The sequence below is a fragment of the Polypterus senegalus genome, chromosome 12, assembly GCF_016835505.1.
Source record: "Polypterus senegalus isolate Bchr_013 chromosome 12, ASM1683550v1, whole genome shotgun sequence".
In the NCBI taxonomy this organism is placed as follows: Eukaryota; Metazoa; Chordata; class Cladistia; order Polypteriformes; family Polypteridae; genus Polypterus; species Polypterus senegalus.
This window is the reverse complement of record NC_053165.1, coordinates 155,250,729-155,263,143: the sequence shown is the minus strand read 5'-3', so window position 1 is coordinate 155,263,143 and position 12,415 is coordinate 155,250,729. Positions and strand designations below refer to the sequence as shown.

Sequence of the window (12,415 nt, the reverse complement as noted above, 5' to 3'; positions counted from 1 at the left end):
GAGGGTTTAGTGCACCCTGCCACCCCCTGGCCTGGCGTAGAATTACCTTCACTTGCTGCATACAGCTTACTCCTACTCGCACATGCATGATACTATCTATCTATCTATCTATCTATCTATCTATCTATCTATCTATCTATCTATCTATCTATCTATCTATCTATCTATCTATCTATCTATCTATCTATCTATCTATCTATCTAATCCTGCCTACTATACTAAAATTAATATCTATCTATCTATCTATCTATCTATCTATCTATCTATCTATCTATCTATCTATCTATCTATCTATTTATTGGAGAATTTCATCCCGAAGGGTTATCAACAGAAGAAATGCGTACAGGGCAATCCTATCACCAAGAAACGATGAAGTCAAATGAATTAACGCCAAAAATGACGATCGGTTACACGGCAAAATGCATATCAATAGACTGCTGAAACAGTTGGTGGTGATGGTCCGGAAAATGATAAAAAAAAAAACAACTTAGAATATCACGAAGAATAACTACAACCATTAACACCGTTAGGTCTTCCTCCGCATGAATTACTGTAGAAAGAAGGATGTATGACATCTTAAGGGGATAACATTAGACAACAAAGGAGATCTTGATATGCCATTCGTATTAAAACGTTAACAGTTTCCCCTTAGAATAACTTTTGCAAAGACAATTAACAAATCTCAGAGACAAACATTCGAAAAAGTCGGTTTATTTATTAGAGAGAAACAAAACGAAATTCACTCACGGGCAGTTATGTGTTGCATTGTCACGATGAAAGTCCAAACACACAATTGAAATTCAATGCAATTTTGACAAAAATTTAATTTAAAAAATAGTTTTTACTGAAATTTTACAGTAAAAGTGTAAGTTTAAAAAGTATTTGCGTGTTAATTTAAAAGCCAAACAAAATGAAATCGTATAATGCAACAGAGATTGATATGCCATTCGTAATAAAACGTTAACAGTTTCCCGTTAGAATAGCTTTTGCAAAGACAACAAAATCACAGAGTCAAACATTCGAAAAAGTCGTTTTATTTAATAGAGCGAAAGAAATGACATTCAATCACGGGTGGTTATACGTTGCACTGATGCATATGTAACAATTCCCATTAAAATAAAAATCTGTTTGAATTGTATATCCGCATCCCCATACATGAGCGGCAGAACCGCAAAGAGGCTAGCGTGTAGCGCAAGCCAGGGGGTTGGTGAGCAAAGCGAGCAGGGGGCAAAGCCCCCTAGTAATTATTATTATTAATACATTAATTACATATTATTACTACTAATACACTTAGTTGACAGAGTGGTGGCTCTGGGGCTTGGGATCTGCACTGGTAATCGGAAGGTTGCCGGTTCAAATCCTGTAAAATGCCAAAAGTGACTCTGCTCTTTTGGGCCCTTGACCTGCTATTGCTCTGTCCTGGGTCTGACGTTAATCTGCATGTAGGCCTTACAACCTGCAGGGAAAAACTTGGGGGTCGATGGCAGAATTGGCACTCCATCTGCACTAATGTGGTGCTGAGGTGTCACTTGTCGCATGGCTACACTCGGGCCCTAATCTGGGATCCTGAGTTGGTTTGTCATGTGGTGGTCATGATGCACTCTTAACATCTCTCTAATACGCTTACTTAAGGCAGTAAATATAGAATCAAAATGAAGCTGAATATGTAGACATATAAAAAATGAATGTGACTATGTCACCTGCACTTATGAAATAAAAGTTAATAAAGATTCTACATGGTCCTTTTTGCCAGTGTTTTTGACCAGATTTCCCCCTTTAGTGCTTTGGGACTCCTAGCCATAAGACAGGACATCAGAAGCACTGACATAGAGCAGCGGGTCTCAGGTTCACTCCTGGGGGGCTCCCGGGGCTGCAGGTTTTTGCTCCAATCAGCTTCTGCTTTTAATTGAACTCCTGCCCTAATTAGGCAATGTGCTGTTTCCCAAGTTAGCGAGTTATTTAGCAAGCCTTAATAAATGTTATATTGAGATAGTGTAGTGTTTGTATTCGGGATTTAAAAGGCTTTTCATTTCTCCTTTCCGGGTGTTCTGGTCATTTAAGCCTCGCTAGCCAGTCTGACCTTCAAGTAACAGCAGCCTTCAGTGACGTTGACCTCCATATTGTCTACTCCACTTGTTATTATATTAGGAGCCAAAAAATCAATTAGTAGGGAAACAACGGAAAAGAGTTGAGCATTTAAAGTGATGGCATAAGTACAAAAATGTCTTAATTTGTTTTAGAAATATTAATCCGAAACATTGTGATTTTTTAAGAAAAAAGACCAGCTAACTAAACAATGAGATCAATTAGAGGTTACAACGACTCCCTGATTGTGAATCTGACTTGAACAAAAATCCACAGCCACAAGGGGGCGCCAGACCTGAACCTGAGAATCCAAGGTTGCCCACTCAGTCCGCCAGTGACCCTCTGACTGACCTGAGCAAATCGCTCACCCAGTGAGAGAAATGGGGGCTTCTGTAGAGTTACTAGGAAGTACCTTGGCACGCTGGTCCCTATATAACAGGGCTATTGAAGCAAAGTATAACTAATCACCCTAAGTTGGTGCCACCCGCCTGCTCTGTACACGGTGGCCTTCAAGCAGCTCACACCCTCAGGTCTTCATCTTCGGAGTGCAAATTATGTGGCACAGATGAGAGACTATTGACGTCACTTATTCTCTTCTCTGATTGCCCCCGCTGTCAAACGGTGCCATGTATAAGTGAAACATTAAAAGGCCTGAGTGCTTCAGTGACTTCCACAGCAGTCTGTTAAGCAAACTGATGAGCCTGTCTTATTGCTTCACTGGAGGGAGATTTTTATTGCCGACGCTGGCACGTGAGACATGGCCAACATACAGATTAGGCCTTTTCTCATTTTCTAAGAGGTTCAGTGCGAAATTGAGCAATAACTTTGGTGGCTGCAAACTAATGGATAGGAACAAACCTAGTCAAGTCTGTCACTAAGGCTCCACAAAGTGCCGCTGCTGTGGTGGACATCCTGCTTTGTAAGGTGGGCACCTCTTTACCTACTGACTACAGACCAGTGGCAATTATATCTCAGTTCTTGAAGCCCTATATGAGTTCTCTTGTCCTGGCTATGACTTTGACTCCAACTTGCAGGGAAATCATGGGGGTTGGTGGCAAGATTGGCACCCCAGCCTCTGTAAAAACTTCACACAATTCTGAGACGGCAGACAGGACTCCTTTCTGCTTTCTGCTGCAGCCTCCTCACATTATGAAGGGGATGGGGGGAAAGCCCTTGGAAGAAACCCCCGGAAGAGTCGAAACCTTCGGAGAGCCAATGGGGTCGGGCATGTTGGGGATCAGAACTGGTGTGATGCTGAGGCCTTGCCAGCTGTATGGCAGTGCCCGGGTCCCATTAGGATCCTGAGCTGTTTTGTTGTGTGGTGGGTGGCAATGTGCTGTACCAGTGCATGCACCCCAACCTGACCTGATCTGACCTGTGGTAGACCACCTGCACCCACCACAATAACCTGTCAGACCAGTGCCTGTCAGACAAAGACTGGAGTGGATGATGCAATTACCTGGCAGGACTGTGAGGATGACCTGTGTAATTTCTCCGATGTCTTCTTAACCATCCAGCCGTTCCTGTTAAGGGGTAAACTCAGAGATATGCAGGTGGATGAGCCTGTGGTGTCCTGGATCATGGAATATCACAGCTGGCAGACCACTCAAGGACTGTGGGAGCAACACTGGAGCACCACAAGGAACAGGCCTGCCTGCTCTTCTCTTCACTTTGCACACTTCAGACTAGAAATACACCAGCAGGTCAGGAAACTGGCAGAAACTCTCAGATGATTCTGCATTTATGAATTGTGCTGATAAGAGGGATGAGGCAGAGGAGAGGAGTCAGGGGGACAACATTGTCTGAATCTTAGCATCAGCAAAACCAAGGAACTGCTTATTGACTTTCGCCCCACCAAAGAGCCTCCATTCACAGAGTGGATGGCAAGGTGGTCACTGCTTCAAGTCCGTGGGGGTCCACATTAATGACAGGCTGGACTGGTCTCAGAACATAGAGGAACTATTGAGGAAAGGCTAGAGCAGGCCTCCTTAAGAGATTGCATTCCTTTAATGTGAGAAGAGACATCCGTCACATCTTCTATAGCTCTGTGATGGCCCGTGTAGTTTCCTGGGCTGGTCACATCACTTCAAATCAGCAAACTCATTAAAAGGGCAGGGTCTCTGCTCTGAGACACACTCCAGACCCCCTGGAGGTCGTAGAGCAAAGGAGAGCATTAAAACAAAACTGAGTGTCATTATGAACAACGCTGTACATCCTCTCAGTGACACACCAACACTGAGGACTGAGCCTATGGATTATTCAGCTGAGGTGTGTCAAGAAACGCAAAGGGCCTTTATACCAACAGCAATACGCCTGTATAGCGTCTCACGGGGACAGGGACGGCCAAGTCAGAAGCTTTCATTCTTTTTAATCCTCTTCCTTTTTAGTCATTTTGTTGTGTATTCAGACCAAAGTAATATGTCTGTCTGTCTATCTATCTATCTATCTATCTATCTATCTATCTATCTATCTATCTATCTATCTATCTATCTATCTATTATATAGTGCCTTTCATATCTATCTATCTATCTATCTATCTATCTATCTATCTATCTATCTATCTATCTATCTATCTATCTATCATATAGTGCCTTTCATATCTATCTATCTATCTATCTATCTATCTATCTATCTATCTATCTATCTATCTATCTATCTATCATATAGTGCCTTTCATATCATTCTACTATTATCACTCTTAGACTTGTTTTCACGTCTTCGCTTTGTCATTTCTCTACGTTACTTCAGCAAGTGACAGCCATAACCAAATAAGGACAAGGCGACCAGTTCTTTCATGATGCAGGATTTAAATGATTTGCATTTTTACTCATAACAAGAAGTAAGGAAACAGAAGGAATTCCTTGGCGTCGTACGCTTTCTGGTGGCACCATTCTAGTGGATATTTAGCTTGCAGCAGCGGGCAGTCGTCCAGTCCATGTTAGCGCACTGACAATGGCAGGTCATCTCATTCTGAATGTCCCACGATCCACAGCCGTACCCGCAGGCGCAGCCAGTCGGACTGTAACCTGAAAAAGAAAGAGGACCTCCATGGTGAGACGACTCCTGGTGATTTCTGTCTTCTGGGTAAGCAGCACCAACGCTTGCTGTCTAAGTGGTGGGGCTCAAGTGCAGAGCCATATGAGGGCATAAACAGAATGCCATGTTAATGTATATATATATATATTTTTTTAAATAATATCATTCTCAATTTGAAAACAATTTGGGGGTGCATATGTCCTGTTATTTCTTAATTTTTCATGTCATTTTAAGGATGATGTCATATAATCAGGTTAAACATACTGCAGAACCCTCTTGGCCATTGGCAGCATAGAGCTCACAATAAATGGCTGACGCCTCATAATGCCAGAGTAATTATTAACCCTCAGTATACAATCCTTGGCCCTAATGTTTGTTGACACCGGACTACCACACCTACAGTTATTTGAAAAAGTAAGTACACCCCATGGAAACTGTGCCAACAGATAATGGTGACATGCAGTATGTGAACAAATGACACGTACAATTGATGTGGTCTATAATGTAAATGAACAAAAGTGCAGATTTGTCACATGGTAAAAGTAAGCCCACCCCTCCATTTACCACCCCTTCAGTTCCATCAGATTAGCGTCAGGTGTTCCACATGAGGGGCCTTAGTGAGTATGCAGGCGGACCTGACTGTCTTCTTTAACTCACACATTGATGACTCACATTGATGAGTGTGCGGTCATCACACCAAGATCAGAAGAGCTCTCTGGGGCCCTCAGGCAGAAGGTTGTGGATGCCAAGGAGTCTGGCGAGGGATTTACCAAGATGTCCAAATCCTTTCAAATCATTCTTTCCACTGTAAGGGTAATCGTCTACAAGACGTGTCGATTTCAAATAATTAATAATTTGTCCAGGACCGGCCAGCTCAGAAAATTCAGCCCAAGATCTGACCGTTTGACACTAAAAGAATCTCCAAGAATTCTAAAATTTCATTGTGGGATCTGCAGGTAAATCTTGCAAAGTTGGTTTCGACAATCAGAAGTTGATGGCACAGATTTGACCAGCCTCTAAGGTGAACCGGGAAAAAGCCTTTGCTGTCCCCAAGACGACATTTGAGCGACCCTACAGTTTACCATTAAACATCTGGGGAAAGACCTGACCTTCTGGAATAACGTGCTTTGGACAGATGGATCAAAGACAGAGCTGTTTGGCCAAAGAAACAGTTTGGCACAATGAAAACAGCATTTCAGGAGAAGAACCTCACATCAGCTGTGAAGCAATGGTGGTGCAAATGTTCTGGTTTTAGGGTTGTTTTGCTTCCTGAGGGCCTGAGCAGCTTTTCAGCCATCAAGTCAACTATGAAGTGGGCATCATATCAGAGTGTGCCTGAGGACAACGTGAAGCTGTCTGTCCAAAAGTTGAAGTTGAACCAGAAAGGGACCTTTGAACATGATAAGGATCTGAAGCACAGTAGCAAATCCACCAGGGTATGGCTCAAAATGTAGAAATGGAGGATTATGGACTGGCTGTGCATGTCAAAGCCCTCATTTCAATCCCTTTGAAATGTTGTTGGCAGGACATTGTGTTGGATGGTCAGAGCCCTTACCCAGCTGGCACACCCAGAGTATAGAGAGAGTACTTTCAGGACAGTTTCTCTCCCGAGTTGACAGATGGCAGCCCCCTTGGTTTCCAGGTCATGAGCACGGGAGCTCAAGCCTACTGGGGTCTGTGGCCACCACCAGGGGGCAAATGGACTTTTACAGGACCCTATTGTGTCCTGCCAGTCTGTGTCTGGTGGACGCAGAAGTGCTAAGCAGTTAGCCGTCTCAAGCCTGGTTCATAGTTACTGCTTGAAGCCTGTGAGGCGGCGACATATATAAGCATAACCCTCCTTCTACATGGCCTGTTCGATTGGTGCGTTGAGAATGTCCTAGCAGATAAGTCGCATAGCTAATAACGTCACAGAAGAAGACGTGAGACTCTGTTGCTGGAAGAAGAATTGTTCTTGCTGTTACTGACTTTAAGAGGAAGGATAGGAGAAGGTGGCACGTCAGACTCATTGGTGAAAGAAGAGCGAGTGTGAGTGGGGAACCAACATGATGAGGAGATGCATTTCAAATGTCTTTAGATGTCTTCCTTGCTTTTTGATGACCTATTACATCACATTCTGCCCTTCGTTTATCATTCTAGCCCACATGTAACCAGCATCACTATTTCGGATACACAGCATCACGCCTTCCTCACGTAGCTGGAAAGTCTTCCGTGTTCGTGGGGGGTGTGCGTCTCCAATCCTAACATCATTTATTTCTCTTACCTGTTGGGCAGGTGGACACTTTTCCTCTAGTATATACTGATGTGCAGCTCAGAGTTACTCTCTCCAGGTACTTTGTAACTGATGGAGAAATAAACACAGAGATATTTATAGAGACAATAGGAAAAACACACACACACACAGAGCTAGCTTTCATGAAAGACCTGCCAGAGAAAGTTTCAAATGATTATCAGCCATTAAAAGCAAATTAGAGGCTCTCTAAGTGATGAGCTGAGTTCACTTCATCGTATGCTTCACAAAATCACAGAAATATTCACAAACTTCGCCAAACTCCACGAAATGCATTGAAGTCAAAGGAGAAGGAGGAACTGAACAAGTTTTGAGTAGCTTATTGTGGTGCAATGAGAGCTAGAGAAGTGTCTGCTGACTCCAGTTAGTTAGACTGATTAGCAGTGATGACCACTGGGACACCGAAGCACGAAGACTGAAAGACGCAGACGGAACGATAACCACAAACAAAATACAACATGGCCACAAACTAAGTATATATATATATATTGTGGAACGGGACCCGGACACAGATAGACGGACATTGTTTTCTCACCCAACATACGTTTATTTACAGAATATTTACAAATAGTATTCAGTGCACAACCCAGTGCCTCCAGCACCGATCCCCCAAAGTCCAGGCCTCACAGTCTCTAGTGCCTTTGTCCTGGCCGCCTCCACTCCACTCTCTCTCAGTTCCGTCCTCTTCCACCCGACTCTTGCTACTGAATGGAGGGAGGCGGCCCCTTATATACGAGCCCGGATGGGCTCTAGTTGCTTCCCGGCAATCGCACGCAGATACACCCCCGTGTGGCGGAAGTGCCGGCTGCGCACCCGGAAGCCCTCCGGGTGTCCCCAGTTTTCTTCCCCCCAGCACTTCCTGGTGTGGCGGAAGTGCTGAGGTCCAGGGTTCTTCAAGCATCGGGGCGGCCCCTGGCAGTGACCACGGGCCCCTACAGGGTTGGGCTTCCAAGCCCTCTACCCATGGCCCCCAACACAACCAGGGCGGTTGCCCCCTCGTGGTCTGGAGGAGGCACAAGCCCTCGGCGTCCCGGCTGGGTACCAACCCCAGCCGCATGCCACTATATGTTTATTTTTTATTGTGTCTTCTATTTTTCTATTCATTTTGTAAAGCACTTTGAGCTACATTTTTTGTATGAATATGTGCTATATAAATAAATGTTGATTGATTGATTGATATATATATATATATATGTATAGTTTTTACTGTCAAATAATGCAAAGAGTATGCAACACGTGTTTCGCCCGAATTTTGGGCTCATCAGGCGTACACACTCACTGCACTCCCTCTCGGGAATCGAACCTCGGGCGTCAGCGGTGAAGCCTCTCACGTTGCGCCACGGCGTGTGGTTCGTTTATTTGACAGTCTGTAGATCGGGGTAATTTCATTCAAGGCATTATATATATATATATATATATATATATATATATATATATATATATATACAGTACAGGCCAAAAGTTTGGACCCACCTCCTCATTCAATGTGTTTTCTTTATTTTCATGACCGTTTCCAGCACTCCATCACTCTCCTTCTTGGTCAAATAGCCCTTACACAGCATGGAGGTGCGGTTGGGGTCATTGTCCTGTTGAAAAATAAATGATCGTCCAACTAACCTGACTTCTGCACAACACAACTGCTGGTCCCAACCCCATTGATAAAGCAAGAAATTCCACTAAATACCCTGATAAGGCACACCTGTGAAGTGAAAACCATTTGAGGTGACTACCTGTTGAAGCTCATCGAGAGAATGCCAAGAGTGTGCAAAGCAGTAATCAGAGCAAAGGGTGGCTATTTTGAAGAAACTAGAATATAAAACATGTTTTCAGTTATTTCACCTTTTTTTGTTAAGCACATAACTCCACGTGTTCATTCATAGTTTTGATGCCTTCAGTGAGAATCTACCAATGTAAATGGTCATGAAAATAAAGAAAACACATTAAATGAGGAGGTGTCTCCAAACTTTTGGCCTGTACTGTATGTATATATATATATATATATATATATAGTCACACACATGCACATGGCAGTGGTAGCGCTGCTGCCTCGCAGTAAGGAGACCTGTGGGTTCCTTTCCCGGGTCCTCCCTGCGTGGAGTCTGCATGTTCTCCCCGTGTCTGAATGGGTTTCCTCCCACAGTCCAAAGACATGCAGATTAGGTGCATTGGCGATCCTAAATAGTCCCTAGTCTGTGTGTGTGTGTGTGTGTGCCCTGCAGTGGGCTGGCGCCTTGCCCGGGGTTTGTTCCTGTCTTGTGCTCTGTGTTGACTGGGATTGACTCCAGCAGACCCCCGTGACCCTGTAGTTAGGATATAGCAGGTCGGATAATGGATGGATGGATGAAGGCTTTTACTTAGGATCATAAATTCTACTTGACTCGATATTTTCTCTTTACATGAACTTTGTCCACCATGTTTAAGTAAAGCGTATTACACTATGTGACTTTTCCAGTATTTTCAGTTAAATAATCTTAAGAAAACCCCCAGCCTCAGCATGCGCCCGTGACGGTCACTCCTGTAGTGTGACACGCCCAGTGACCCAGCCGGTCTGATTTTATTGCTACGAGTCCCGTCAACACGTACACAGAGAACCCACACTGTATGTGCACACCATGGGCATCTCTTTGCCTAGCATCTGTAAATCTCAATTACTTACTCGATGGCTGATATTGTCCTCCATGTCTATGGGCACAGATTTCATCCAAAGTCAGATGGTCATTCTGCGCAGAACACACGAATGCCATGGCTAGGAGGTATATAATAATCTTCATTGTGCTTGTTATCGGTTTACTTTTACCTAAACGAGTAGAGAAATACATTCACTGATTTGACAGCACAGGGTTGAGATAAAAAACGTATGTGACTACTGCAGCTACTAGTTGTTAACTAATGTCATCCAACAAACGCAGCAGAGAGGAATATAAGTTAATTAATGCAAACGTTACTGATTAACAAAACATCCAAGCCAAGACATTGAAGCAGAAACACTGAGAACTTTTAAAACTTGTCAGGAGGAGACATTGAGACAGCTTAGCTATGGGCTTACCAGACGAGTCTGATGGACTGGACGGTCTCGTCATGTTTGTCAAATTTCTTATGCTCTTACATTTCAATACAATTCATGTACCATGCAGTTCATCTCCGGCCACTCTTAAATGATGTTGAACAGAATTAAAAATAAAGTGAAGTAATAAAGAAGTTTCAGCGCGATTCCAGAGTCTTACCTCAGGATGGACGAGAGTCTTTCCAGTTCTCCGATTACAGCCTGCTGGTTTTAGTTTATATTCTCAGAGGGTGTATTTGCTTTTCTTCCCCTTATCAATAAAAGTAATGAGTATGTGCATTAAAATAGAGGAGTCCATCCGTCTAAAAATGTATTTTGGCAGTGAGTTTGGTTATCTTTAGGGTGTGTATGGCGCTGAAGATTTTTAAATAAATATTTAAACTTGCTACAGTGGATTCAGAACGTCTTCAGGACCCTTCACTTTGCACACGTCGCTGTGTTTCAGATTGAATTTTAAATGAATACATTTGCCATTTTTGCCCATCAGTCTACACTCAATAGCCCATAATGACAAAAGTGACAACATGAAAGGTGTTCAAATTTATTAAAAATCAGAACGTGAAATCTCTCATTTATGTTAAGTGTGTGGCACTCCAAATTGTGTTCAGGTCTATCCTGGCTGCTTTAATTCTCCTTGAGATGTGTCCAGAACTTATCGGGAGTCCACCTGTGGACAACATTTAGAAAGGCACGCGTGTATAGAAGGTCCCACAATTCACAGCTGAGCTGGGCCAGCAGGAGGAGTGTCACACCCCGTGTTTTACTTTGTTAAAACTTTTGTTACATTTTTCTTTTATATATATTTTGGGAGAAGGATGTTAAAGGTGGGGTAGCAAGGCAAGATGAAATGAAGAAGGTCTAAGAGAAGGTTTATGGATGTGGCGAGAGGGGACATGCAGGTAGTGGGTGTGACAGAAGAAGATGACGAGGACATCAGGGATCAGCTCTGAGCCCTTTCTTATTGGCAATGGTGACAGACGAGATTAGACAGGAGTCCCCGTGGACTGTGATGTTTGCTGATGACATTGTGGTCTGTAGCGATAGTAGGGAGCAGGTCGAGGAGATCCTGGAGAGGTGGAGATCTGCTCTAGAGAGGAGAGGAATGAAGGTCAGTAGGACCACCAGGACAGAATACATGTGTGTGCATGAGAGGGAGGTCAGTGAAATGGTGAGGATGAGGGGAGCAGAGTTGGCGAAGATGGATGAGTTTAAATACTTGGGATCAACAGTACAGAGTAATGGGGATTATGGAAGAGAAGTGAAGGAGAGAGTGCAGGCAGGGTGGAGATGGTGGAGAAGAGTGTCAGGAGTGATTTGTGACAGACGGGTATCAGCAAGAGTGAAAGAGAAGGTCTAAAGGACGGTAGTGAGACCAGCTATGTTATATGGGCTGGAGACGGTGGCACACGAGACCGAGCTGGAGGTGGCAGAGTTAAAGATGCTAAGATTTGCATTGGGTGTGACGAGGATGGACAGGATTAGAAATGAGGACATTAGAGGGTCAGTTCAGGTTGGATGGTTGGGAGACAAAGTCAGAGAGGCGAGATTGGGTTGGTTTGGACATGTGCAGTGGAGAGATGTTGGGTATATTGGGAGAAGGGTGCTAAGGATAGAGCTGCCAGGCAAGAGGAGAAGAGGAAGGCCTAAGGGAAGGTTTATGGATGTGGTGAGAGAGGACATGCAGGTGATGGGGGTAACAGAGCGAGATGACGAGGGCAGGAAGAGATGGAAGAAGATGTGGTGATGCCTAACGGGAGCAGCCGAAAGAATAAGATATACATAAATATATACTCTCACCATCCACTTTATTAGGCACACCTGTTCAATTGCTTGTTAACACAAATCTCTAATCACCCAATCAAATGGCAGTAACTCAATGCATTTCGGCCTGTAAACATCGTCAAGACGACCCGCTGAAGTTTAAACCGAGCATCAGAATG

At 43.8% G+C, this 12,415-nt stretch overlaps 1 protein-coding gene across 2 annotated transcripts; it reads right to left on the bottom strand.

The window, feature by feature from the left end:
* Positions 1–4,872: 4,872 nt before the first annotated feature.
* LOC120540898 (resistin-like beta) lies at positions 4,873–10,735 on the bottom strand. Of its 2 annotated transcripts, none has more exons than XM_039772050.1 (4): positions 10,636–10,735; positions 10,068–10,208; positions 7,385–7,462; positions 4,873–5,111 (listed from the first exon to the last, which is right to left on the bottom strand). In XM_039772050.1, the coding sequence occupies exons 2-4, from the start codon at positions 10,180–10,182 to the stop codon at positions 4,978–4,980; spliced, it is 327 nt and encodes a 108-aa protein (XP_039627984.1). In that variant the 5' UTR covers positions 10,183–10,208; positions 10,636–10,735; the 3' UTR covers positions 4,873–4,977. The 2 variants fall into 2 exon arrangements, with proteins under 2 accessions (XP_039627984.1, XP_039627983.1); XM_039772049.1 differs by lacking the exon at positions 10,636–10,735 and adding an exon at positions 10,458–10,592.
* Between the last annotated feature and the right edge of the window lie 1,680 nt (positions 10,736–12,415).

What these genes read in the sequence shown, in the direction of transcription:
- LOC120540898 (XM_039772049.1), bottom strand. Translation starts at nt 10,491, where the DNA reads ATGACGAGACCGTCCAGTCCATCAGACTCGTCTG. An exon ending in CAGTCCATCAGACTCGTCTG is followed by an intron (nt 10,209 to 10,457) that starts GTAAGCCCATAG and finishes CTACTCGTTTAG; the next exon opens with GTAAAAGTAAACCGATAACA. An exon ending in AGGACAATATCAGCCATCGA is followed by an intron (nt 7,463 to 10,067) that starts GTAAGTAATTGA and finishes TTTCTCCATCAG; the next exon opens with TTACAAAGTACCTGGAGAGA.